Source organism: Lathyrus oleraceus, chromosome 3 (assembly GCF_024323335.1).
Source record: "Lathyrus oleraceus cultivar Zhongwan6 chromosome 3, CAAS_Psat_ZW6_1.0, whole genome shotgun sequence".
In the NCBI taxonomy this organism is placed as follows: domain Eukaryota; kingdom Viridiplantae; phylum Streptophyta; class Magnoliopsida; order Fabales; family Fabaceae; genus Lathyrus; species Lathyrus oleraceus.
In genome coordinates this window covers 26,875,143-26,888,268 of record NC_066581.1, presented here as the reverse complement: position 1 = coordinate 26,888,268, position 13,126 = coordinate 26,875,143, and the positions used below count along the sequence as shown (strand labels likewise).

Genomic DNA, 13,126 nt, shown 5'->3' with positions numbered 1-13,126 from the left:
TGTTTTTCTCCTTGTAATAAAAGAATGATACTCAAAAGAGAAGGGATAGATTCACTCGTTTGAGAAGAGTCGGCTTATGTATGACTGCTTACAACACTATCACTTGTGATTTGCCTCAATTTCCAATTACCTTTAGAAAAACTTAACACTAACACTCATCATAGATAAAAATAAGCAATGTATTTAATCGTCAATATTTAAACAATTATAGATAGATATACACTAATTTCACAACTTAACTATTCAATTAGGTTTAAAGTATAGTTGAACATATAATATATGAAATGAAAACAAACATAGTAAATCAATAATAAAGAATCCTATTTTATATGCAGCACTATAAAATTTAATATTAAAAGGCTAAATAAGTTATCCATTAGATCATTTTTTTAAACAAAGGTTCTAATCAGATTTTGGATACCAGTTTAATAAATTCTCCACGGTTACTAATTTCTACTCAAACTCATGAATGCGTGCTAATAATTACCAGAAATAAAAAGAGAACTTAAATCTGAAGCGGCGGATAATATCCCGACAAATTCTAACAATTCTATTTTATTTGTGTCATATCATCCCATATTCCTATGTGACACCTCTAAAAACTCATTTTCAATTTTTAAATAAACAAATATAAATTTATTCTATAGTGAAGGCCACGAGTTCGAACCTTAAAAAAAATAAAAAAAAATATTATTTTTTAGTATAAATGATCTAACATTAAAATAGACAAAATCTGATTAATTTTTAGAATTCCATTAATAAAATTACAAGAATTTTTTTAAAAAAACAATTAAGATACAATAGCAACTAACATTTTCAATCCTTTATTCCTAAGATAACTAATATTTGATAAAGATAGACATAAAAAAAGATTTATTTGATAATAATTATAAATAAACTTTAATTTTATTTAACACTGAGAATAACTATACGCCTTTAACAATTTAAAATTAAATATATAAATCAAAGATAATTACTAAAAAGTGAGAATCAAAACAAAATAAAATTTATTTTATAGTTATTTAATTTACAAAACTAATTACGAATGTTAGTCTCAATTTACAAGCATGTATTTTTTTTTTAAATAACACGTATATTTTTTACATGTCAATAATTCATATCATTATTTATATTATAATTTACAATAAATGATTGTAATATAAATTTAGTAATCATGTTTTTTCAAAACAAATTCTTAATATTTTAAAAATTCAATAAAAACAAATATATTAATTTACAGATCTATATAATACATTAAATCTAAAACGGTGAATTATATCACGACACATGCTAAGAGGCTAACAATTCTATTTTATTTGTGTCACATTATTCCATTATCATATCTGGCACCTCTAAAAACTCATTTTCAATTTTTAAATATAGAAATATAATATTTATTCTATATTGAAGGTCATGAGTTCGAAACTTGACAAAGATGGAAAAATATCATTTTTTAGCATAAATAATCTAATATTAAAATAGACATATGAATTGATATATTTTCAAATTTAAAATAGACATGTGAATCTAAAAACTAAAATTAAAATTGAATTTCTTTTGAAATTATAAAGAAAAATGAACACTTAAAATAAATGTGTTTAATTTCATAGTAGTTATAGTTAAAAATATATTAACCTAATAATTTATTACTAACTTAGATACATATATTATGATTAATATATATTATTAAAGTGAAGTGTACTTTAGTCTTTTATTTTATACTAGCGACCATAAAAACTATAATAAAAATATTAAAAATAATATCTAAAAAACACTCCTATTTCAATTGATATCAATGAAAAAATCAAATAAATTTTTACAATTTTATTAATAAAAATAAAATAGTTATTTTAAAAAACAATTAAATTATTATAGCAACTAACATTTTCAACTAATTATTAATTAGATAACTAAAGTTGGACAACTACTATTCCAAATATCTATATTCCTCTAAATTTAAAATTTAAAATAGACCGATTAATCTAAACACAAAAACTAAAGTTATGTTTCCTTTGAAATCATAAAAAAAATATCACTTAAAATAAATGTTTTTAATATCAAAATGAGATTAATTACTATACACTGTCAGTGTAAAAAGTTTTACACCGTCGGTTCATCACCATCACCCGTTTGTATTACTTTATAGATTTTTAAAATAAAAGTCAAATTTCTTTTAATATCCAACGTCTATAATTAAGTGATGGTGTAAAACTCTTTTACACTGACAGTGTATTTCAATTAATCTCTATCAAAATAGTTAAAGTCGAAAACATATTAAACTAATAATTAATTAATAATTTAGATAAATATATTAAATCTGAAGCGGCGGATTATATCACCACACATGTTAATAATTCTATTTTATTTGTGGCACATCATTCCATAATCCTATGTGGCACCTCTAAAAACTCATTTTCAATTTTTAAATAAATATAATATTTATTCTATATTAAAGGTCATGAGTTCGAACCTTTACAAAGACGAAAAAATATCATTTTTTTAGCCTAAATGATCTAACATTAAAATGGACAAAATTTGATTAATTTTTACAATTCCATTAATAAAATTACAAGAATTCCTTAAAAACACAATTAAGATACAATAACAACTAATATTATCAATCCTTTATTCATAAGATAACTAATATTTGATAAAAATAGACATAAATTTTATAAAGTTAAGAAAGATTTATTCGATAATAATTATAAAAAAAAAATTATTTAACACTAAGAATAATTATACGTCTTTAACAATTTAAAATTAAATATATAAATCAAAGATAATTAATAAAAAGTAAGAATAAAAAAAATAAAAATTATTTTATAGTTATTTAAATTTGCAAAACTAATTATCAATGTTAATCTCAATTTACAAGCATGTAATTTTGCTTTATATATATATATATATATATATATATATATATATATATATATATATATATGTCATTAACTCATATCATTATTTCTATTATAATTTACAATAAATAAATTATTGTAATATAAATTTAGTAATCATGTTTTTTTTAAAACAAATTCTTAATATTTTAAAAATTCGATAAAAACAAATAAATTAACTTACAACCGCGCATCGCAGGTGGTCTTATTCTAATTAATAATAAAAGGAAACGCTAAGATGAGGAGAACACGAGTTTAACAAAGAAGAAAAAAAGATGATGCTAACTAAGATAGAAAGAGATTAAAAAAGATGGAAAGAGATACGAGAGAGAAAAAAACTACCCAACAAAATGTGAAACATGAGGACGACAACCACAACCAAGATCATCAAATTGCTGGTGGTGAGTGCAACGGTGGCGGGACCAAACAAAGGTGGTGATCGGCAAAGTTTAAAGTTTTTGGCTAATAGACGAATCTTATCTTAAGGTTTGTTGTGGCTTGTGAAAGGAAGAAGTGAAGTGAAGCAACTTACGTTGTTGTATTTGTGTTTGTGTTATGCTGGACAAACTATGCATAGCTAGAGACATGAGATAGTGTTTGTGTTATGCTGGACAAACTATGCATAGCTAGAGACATGAAATAACTATACGCAAAAGTTCGGTTCGTCAGTTCTACAGCTTTTTTAAAAAAAAAATCAAAACAGATCCATATTTTCAAGGTTAATATAATTTGAATTTTCAATTTGATCGATTTTGTTTGAGCTGCTAACAATCTATGAAACACGATACTGATACGGACACTCCGACATCGATATATCAAAAATCTAGGACACCGACATTTTAATTGTGCCTAAAATTTGTCTAAAAAATGTATAGAAAATGTATAAAGTGTGTTAGAGAAAAGGAAAACACAACTTTTTTAAAGAAAATTTGTCTGAATTATCGGAAACATGTTTGTATGAGTGTCATATATGTATCGACACAATTCAAAATGTGTCGAAACAAAGAAAAAAAACTAATTTTTTAGACATATTTGTTTGACTTTTCCGACACATTCGTACACGTGTCATACAAGTGTTACAGACACGTGTCGGATATCGGGACACACCTACTTGTGTCATATGTGTATCGGCACTGATTCAAAATGTGTTGAAACAAAGAAAAAAATATTTTTTTTGGAGACGCTTGACTTTTCTGACATTAGTTTGACTTTTTCAACACATGTCATACGAATGTCATACAAGTGTCAGACACAGACATGTGCCGGACACCACCACACACTTATTTCTTGAGGTGTCTGTCTTTATAGCTAACAACTCTAAAAACATATTTCATCTTTAAAATAATATAAGCAAAAATAGCTCATTTTCTTTAAAATAGAATTTAATCAAAAATTTACAATTTTCATATTTAATGATAGTAACTATAATATTAAAATTTTAATTAAAAATCAGTAAGACCTAAGCTTAAAAGCTTAAGGTTATGGAGAAATTGGAACTAATTATATTTAAGCAAAAATTTACAATTTTCATATTTAATGATAGTAACTATAATATTAAAATTTTAATTAAAAATCACTAAGACCTAAGCTTAAAAGCTTAAGGTTATGGAGAAATTGGAACTAATTATATTTAAAACTAAAATAAACATATTTCAAATCAAAAAGGAAAAATTGTGTGCATATTTCCTTACCTTAATTGGTCACATATTTTAAATTACAGCCTAGTAGTTTGAGTGTGAAGACAATTTATGTGGCGACTAGGCCAAAAAAACAATACACAAAAAACTCTTTGAAAATTTATAATAATATGGTGAAAAAAACTTATGAAAATGTCATAAGTTGTTTTGATAATTTCTTTAGAGCAGTCTCACAAAATTTTATACTCAAACGGACCCAAAAGCACTTAAGTCGTAGGGATATTTTCAATACTCAAACATTAGCAAGCCAGCTAATAAAACAAATTACAAATCAATGCAGTCCTACAAAGATGTTTTCATTCTATTGGAAACATAGCCCAGTAATATACATAAGTAATAATAGGATGCATGCATTCAAGGTGATGCGTCTTTTTAAGCTATTGACAAAATAAATATACATTTCTTTAATGAAAAGAAATATTGACAATTTTTGCTCAATTTTTCATCAAAAATGAAAAATAAAAGAAAATGTTCAATTCGACTCACAATTTACCTATATTTCATAATGTTTTGGCATAGAGGTCAATGCTACCAATTTGTAGCCGGGAAGTAGAATGAATGTCTTTGACTGCCAGAAACCTGAACCTGCAAAGTCATTTCCATGTTTATTAATATGTCAAGAATAATTCTGTTGAACTAATTCCATAAAGCATAAAGCAATGATTTTTACTTTACTAACAATGTTTATTAATATATCAAGAATAAAGCAATTGAACTAATTCTGTTGAACTAATTCTGTTGAACTAATTCCATAAAGCATGAAGCAATGCTACCATGTTTATTAATATGTCAAGAATAATTTTGTTGAACTAATTCCCTAAAGCATAAAGCAATTTTTACATATACATTTAATTATATTAGTTTACACAAGTTTTACAAACACATCGTCATATTTTACCATCATAACGCTGTGTAAACAGATTGTTTAAGAAATATTAAAATGTGCTAAAGATAAACTATGATCAGATGTTTGTATAAAATCATAAAACAATATTTTAAATAAAATTACCTGAAGAGATTAGATGGAAAACTTGCTGAGTTGATCATGTATGTCTTACGTTGGAAGCGGTTTTCAAAGAACTGTGCCGTTTGCTTGTCCAAAACTTGCCAACTGACCCCCTCGTCATTGCTCCCTTCAAGAATCCTGAGAAAATGGCCATGAATGTAGAACACATGCTTTATTAACAGATGATTATACATGAAAACTCAATTATAGTTATGGGGAGTATACAGGATATATTGACACATTTCCAAAATTTGTGACATTAATTAGGGGATACACAAAAACCTTAGTAATCAAAATGTCCATTTCCTTTTTTTTTAAGATAAAGAGATAATCTCTACTCATCATTCACCTATTACTAATAATAATAATTAAAAAATGAACCAAAAATGAAACATCTTATAATCAAATATCCCGAAATTCTTACCAATCCATTGGGTCCCTTTCTGGAGCATCATTGGCTGACATCAATTCATACGCCATAAGCTCAAACCTCTTGTTATCAACTGTTCTATACACGATCCAACAACCTACAGTTAAATATTTAACACTATTACTTTAGTATGAGCATCAAGAGAGCAATATCTGCTTGCACATTTAGAATGGTAATAAAATGAAAACATACTATTGGTTCGCACTACTATTTAAAATGATCATATTTGAGGTTCTTGCTCTATTATTTTTCGTATCATAATTATGAATTCTTTTTCATTAATCTTAAAATTGATGTCCTGAAGACAGAATGCAAACAGAGCATAACTCCAAGGGTTAAGTAATTTAACATTGAATTATCAATTCAAAGAAACTAGCTGGACAGTCAATTAACCAAAAAACATTAGACTAATAGTAGCTTGAACTGTAAAATTTATGTGAGTGGTTTAAAATCTGTCAACAAACTTCCGTAAGAGTTAAGGAATGTCAATGAGACGGTTTGAGTAATGACAGAAATATCATATACTAAGAAGTTACAAATACAATCAATCAAAATCTTACATTAAGAAAATTCCATCAGTATAATTATGATTTAGTATAACTAGATGGAAGTTGAAAGGAATGCAACATGTGCTTTTCTAATAGGATAGTACGAATCATGCTTTTAAATTGTAAATGAAACATGGCCACTTCTTTATTAAGATATTATATATAACTGTTTAATCTTAATGCAATCTGACCAATGTGTGTATTGTAGAAGCTTTATAATAGTCGTTTAGAATATGGTTAGTAGGCACCACGACACCTGTCCTTACTAGTGACAGGAGTAACCAACTCAGCGGAGATGGTGTACGTTAAGTCGTTGATAGTGTAGGATAAGAATCAACTAGTATAATTGTTCCCTCCTTGTATAACTGAATTCAACAGATTCATTCAATACAAAATATAATTTCAGTAACAATGTTTCTCTCCTTTATCTTGATTTCTAATATGACGTGAAACAAATTTTGTAACCTCAGAAGTTATTTAATCAGTTAACAATATACCTTTTGCTCCATTTGGTTCTTCCCATTTTGATATTTGAGTTCCATCAAATGCTGATGTTACCTGAAAATTTATAAAACAAGAACTAAGTTATTGATGCTATAAATCATAATTAATATTAAAACATATAAAATAAGTCAGATATGAACTCACAATCCCCAACGGCAACTCTTCAGCACTTGCAACGACTGAACCGGAATGTAATCTATTTAACCTCAGTAAGGGCAACAGAAACATATCTTTCCCATAGTTTTCACACTTGTTAAGATTGTGAACCATGTCATCTAGAGCGTCTAGCACAACGGGCAATGCTAAAGAAGTGACTACAGGGTTACCAACCAAACAAATTTCAACCCTCCCATCAGTACTCGCTTTTTTTTCAAGTGAAAGTGCATCAAGTAAACTGTGAAAAGATGGCAAAAGTTTCTGAAACTTCGAGTTGTTTAGAACTGAATCAATGGAGGCCCTTCTTGATTTAAAAGGGGAACTGCGAAGATCCAAGAGAATTCCTTTCGTAATCCCAAGTACTTCAACAGCTTCAGCCTTTGTTAATTCTTCCTCAATAAATTGATGTAGTACAGGACGGAACGCATTATAAATCTTAGTCACATGCTCATCTACGCACAAACGAACTGGGCAATCAGATGAACTTAGGTTATCAGAACCAATTTCAGATCTGGATTTGCGCCATTGCTCATTCCCACTTCTTCTTCCAGGTAATGAGAGGGACTCGTCATCTTCAGAATGCAAACTTCTCTCGAGTTGTTGGTTTTCTTCCATATCACGTGCTTCAATTATTGAAAGTAGTTGTGAGGAAAAGCCTCTTCGACATTCTTTGGTTATATCAGCAAGTAAAGATGACTGAGAAGGCTCTGTAAGCATAGTTCGTCGAGATAGGACCTTAAATTTTGAAAAAGGTACAAAAACTCATAATTAATTATTACAAAAATCAGGAACCTTGATTCCTTATGCAAGTGTAGAAAGCTTGTATATAAAGAAAACATAAGGAAAGAAAGAATATAAATTTAAAACCTACCTCGTGCCACTTCCTTGTGTACCGTTTGGTGACATCATAAGTTCCATCTTTCGCAATGGCAATAACATAATTTAATTTCTTATTCCACCTAATTCCACAAATTTAAGAAGTGTGAGGAAATCAAGATGAAAACTATGAAAAACGACAAGAACAACTACTTTCTTAGGTCAATTAAAAGGTGTAATGGAAAATGAATAATACCCTTTTTCATATAATAATGGCTTGTCATAGATGGCTTCACATGGGTCAAGATGCATCCATCTGTAAGATCATATGTGCTCAGAACAAAACACTGTCCAGCCAGAAATAGTTTTAACAGCATATTACAAGAACAAGCAACTACTGTGTTAATTGTACCTTCCCAGGAATTCAGAGAAGCACTCTGTCCAAACATGGTCTGTAAAGTCCAAGATCTGGATATATCAAACAAAATTCAGTGACAAAAATCTTATTCCTCACAAAACAAACGTCTATTTGTGAATATATGCAAAGAGTTCAGAAGACTTTAAACTCACAATAAATGAAATTTACTAGCAAAACTGTGAGGAATATTTAGTGAAAACTGGCCCAACCATCCCACAGAAATCAACAAACACCAGTGTCAAAACACCATAAGGGGCAAAGTGATTGCAATAAGAATGCAAGCTAATTTCAATAATTTAGTTCAGTTTTACATGCATGACTACTTATTTCTTATCGATTACAGTTCAATTAGAATATCCAGCTGGAACTATTTTTCTATGTATATCTGAACTTAACATGTATTACATCTATGTAAGACTAAGAGGACTTACCAGAACAACAGACATTATTGTCATGTGATGTTTGGCATATGACATTTGGTATTGCATTTGTAATGTTAGAAATTAGAATCATCACGAGCTATATGCCACAAAATAAGTACCGCAAAGATTTAAATCCTGTCTATAATTCTATACCATAGATCCTAGTTATTAATGATACAGAACATCAGCATATTATCTGCCCTATTGTAGCATAAAAAACTCAGAAAGATTAGCACTGAAAAGACTAAATTTCATCTAGTATTCTTGTTACAAACCAGACGTGACTCGTAGCCAAAAGCTCGACAATAGAGTGTAAAGCAATTGGCCCATTCTCCACAGCGGCCTTCTCTTGTTTCCACAAGCTGCAAATTGAAATTGAAAGAGAATAATGGGAGTGTCCAAAACAAATGTGATAGGCATTGCAGTCGATTTGAAATTTGCCAAAGTGTATAAAATAGCAATTAACGCAAGTTGAATACCTTTTTTGGATCATTATACCGAGGGAAGCGAGTCATTTTGGAGCAAACGGTGCAGCTGTGATGTGGAAATATAAATGTGAATAACCATAAAGTTAAGGAAGTTGGGCAAATTGCAGAAGATAAAATTAATGAACATGACAGAAACCTATGAAAATGCTTTATAAGAGAATGGCCATTCAAACAGGAAACAGGATTAATTTAGTACTCCTGGCATGGCCTGATCTAAATATATTCAAACAGGAAAAAGCTTCTGGATCTTGAAAAACATGATACTTTCAAATATAAAGAAACTAAAAATAAATTTTAAAATAATTAGGCAGAGCAGTTGACTAACCATAGCTAAACAAAGGTTCAATAATAGTTCAAAATTCAAATGCATGATATCATTCAAAAAAAGATATATATCTTAATATGATAATTACAAAACCCACACTCCTGATCTCAGTACAAGGAAATACATTAATCTCACATTAAATTAAAACAAATATTCAATGGTCATACCGGTATATTTCAACCCTAGAAGCACCATAAAGAGTTTCAGAAGGAATTGGAGCAGTCATACCCTGGCCTACAGTTTCGTTGCCACAACCGTGACAAGCTGGTGAATTCACCCATCTATTCAATGAGGACAAGACAGAAATTTAAATGATTAGAAGCAATAAAAAAAGAGCACAAGTACGAGTGATGGTGGTGTTTTTTATTGTGGGGGAGAGAAACAAAATGTAACTCAGCTAAGCCACAAATCTATGTGAATCATGATTGAGTTAAATTATAAATAAATATTTTCCGTCCTTATGGAGTGATTAGCCATTGATGTATTTCATTCATTTGGCATAAATAAACAATATATAACCAACTTAAACCTGAAGGATCGCTTGAACCAGAAAAGCAGTTGCAGCAGGAAAGCGTGATCTCGTTCTATTTTTGAAGGATTGAAATTCCCCTCCTGAAGAATAATTATCAGGATTACACCAATTAAAAAACAATTGTAGTATAGTACCAGAGGCTGTGCTTATGGAACCATGTGCTGAAAGAGAGATACACATACATAAGTGCTTGTTAAAACAAAAAAGAGAACAAATTTGGAGTGAATGAATTTCTAGAATAGTAAGAGATACAGTAAAAAGAGTTTGTTGGTTTAGAGTTAACACATAACATGATAGACAACCTTTATACATAATTGATCACAAGGATTTAGGGTTTTCTTTTGAAAGATAAATTTACAAGATCTTACTTTGGCCAAAGAAACCAATGCTTTCTCCTCAAGCTCTTCCACGGGAACAGACTTCCGAGCAGCCTCCTGGCGTCCTTCATCTTCATACTGCAAGATATCACAACAATCAACACATGAAATCAATCATGATGTAACTAATTTTCTTAAGGACAACAGGGAAACCTGTTTCTTCTACTCAGTATCGCGTGAAACCATTTAGAGTTGTTTACTTTAAAAATAAACCTCGCTTTCGCAAACATTTCTGTTATTTGAACATCCAAATACAAACACCATTTATGTTTATCCCTGTCTCTCTTACTTTTTATCATCTACAACTTACACACATTTCAAAAATACGCATAAAATCAAAGAATACTGTATTTGACATCAAATTTTTGATGTCAGAGTATCATTTCTCTTTGGAAAATTCTATATGCAGTTTCATGAACTAAATGTCATGTGTTCCTCATTCAAAAAAAAAAAAAACTACCACTATTGAGTAAATTTGTAATTCGGTCCTCGAATTATCAAGGTCGGACAATTTAGCCCCTCAAATTTACGAATTAGCAAATTAGTTTATTAAATTGAACAATGTATGTCAATCAATTTAGCCCCTCCATCAAAATATCTCACTAGTGAATATCTATCAAAATCAATGAAAGACTTGCATATTAACTTGAATAGTCTCTAGCATCATCAAAACATGTATAGAATAATAGAACCTTGTAGAATTACATTTGACAAAAAATAACAAAAGTGACATACATTGTTCAATTTAAAAGAGTAAGTTGTTGTTTTTTCCGCAAATTCAAGGATTAAATTGTCTGACATTCACAAATTGAAGGAATAAAATGATGATTTACTCTACTACTATGATAACGATGAATGATGTAACGTAAACATAAGGTGAAAATTACCATGAGGACTTGAGTAACATAAGGTCGCACTCTACTCTCAAATTGCTGAGTATCTTCACTAGCAACATATTGCTGCAACATGAGTGCTTCCTCTTCTGCCTGAAGAGATTCACACAAACAACAAAGAAGTGGAGAAAATATCATAAATATTATAATCCATGTCAAGACTAAAGAAATGGATAAAAAATGAAGCAAAATCGATGATAATCGAAAACCTGCAAGAGCCTAGCCAATTCCTCATCGGATTTCAAGAACTGATTAGAGCTTGATTCAGGTTGTTGAGAATCATCATCATCGATGGAGACAAGTCGTAATTTATCAGAAATGCTTGCGAGATCAGAATCAGTGGAAATTTGGGAATTAGGTTCAGCTCCATAAATCTGTGCAATCAATCAATAAAAAAAGCATCAAATTATTTAAGACTTGAGAATAAAAATGAAATTACGAAGAGATTGTGTTGGTATAATGAAAACCTTTTGATGATCGGGTGGAACGGAAGTGAGAGAGTAAAGCTGGAATTGAAAAACCTGAAAGAGTGAATGAAGAAGTGAAATTGAGAGTGCGGTGAGAGAATAGAAGAAGGTTTTGAAGAAAGAGGCGAACTTCGAAGCCATCGTCGGTGTCGTATTCGAGATCAAAGTTGGAGTCGTTGTGAAGAACTTGGAATGTGCGAGCCACCATTTTTTCCCTTTCTGTTGTTCAGGCTTGAGTTTCAATTTTCTTCTTAGCAGTGTATTGAAATTTGAAAGTGGAAGAAGAAAGGTATCTGGTGCAATACACTATGGCACGACACGAATGCAAGGAAAATAGAGCAAAGCACATTCGATGATCGACCAAAATATATCAAATAATATCTTTTATTTTATTTATTTTAACAATTTAATCATCAAAATTTTATTTTTTTAAATAAATATTAAAATATCATTTCGAATCTTTACTTTACAATACCGTAAGAGATACGTACATTTTACCGATCGTGCAATGTCGTTATAAATAGTAAGTAAATATAATACAGTGACAAACGACATAAAGGGACAAAAGAGGATCACCTCAAATTCTAGTATAAAATATAGTTTTTTTTTACTAATTTCAGCTCTACATAGAACTTTATCAATGATGTCTTTGCTTTGAAGGCAATCGTCTTTCTTGTTCCGAAAGATAATAATGTTTCTAGTAGTCCATATAGCATACATGGTTTCAGCAAAGGTAATTTTTAAAAGTCTATTGTTGCATCCTTTGCCGCGTGCCTTGTTAATCATAATGATCTATGTTTCCCATCCTCCAGACCTATGAGTGATAGTTAGCCAATTTAAGACTTGACTTCAGGTTCTCTTGGTCACTTCGCACTCAAAACAAAAGATGCATATAACTTTCTTGTAATCCACACCACACACACTTACCATCATTAATAGTTTCAAACCTAAGTAATTGATCCTTTGTGGGCAGCCTATCCTGACAGACCAACCAAAGAGTAAACGTCGCTCTTGGCCGTGAAAGGTTACTGATCTTACCTGATCAGGAGGGCCTTCCAAGGTCTTGGTGAATGGGCCAGAGAATGAAATGAGAGGGGGGTGTACCTGCAAGGTGCTCCAATGCTTAAGTCAGAAAAGGTACAGAATGAGGTTA

The 13,126-nt window shown here is 29.9% G+C and overlaps 1 protein-coding gene across 1 annotated transcript; it reads right to left on the bottom strand.

Annotated features, from left to right (window-relative positions):
* Positions 1–4,870: 4,870 nt before the first annotated feature.
* LOC127132247 (peptide-N(4)-(N-acetyl-beta-glucosaminyl)asparagine amidase) lies at positions 4,871–12,323 on the bottom strand. The gene is made up of 17 exons (XM_051061167.1): positions 12,104–12,323; positions 11,974–12,027; positions 11,716–11,880; positions 11,501–11,599; positions 10,605–10,691; positions 10,234–10,316; positions 9,872–9,985; positions 9,371–9,425; positions 9,167–9,253; positions 8,464–8,519; positions 8,308–8,367; positions 8,107–8,194; positions 7,224–7,970; positions 7,073–7,133; positions 6,022–6,124; positions 5,601–5,735; positions 4,871–5,176 (listed from the first exon to the last, which is right to left on the bottom strand). The coding sequence occupies exons 1-17, from the start codon at positions 12,179–12,181 to the stop codon at positions 5,092–5,094; spliced, it is 2,157 nt and encodes a 718-aa protein (XP_050917124.1). The 5' UTR covers positions 12,182–12,323; the 3' UTR covers positions 4,871–5,091.
* Between the last annotated feature and the right edge of the window lie 803 nt (positions 12,324–13,126).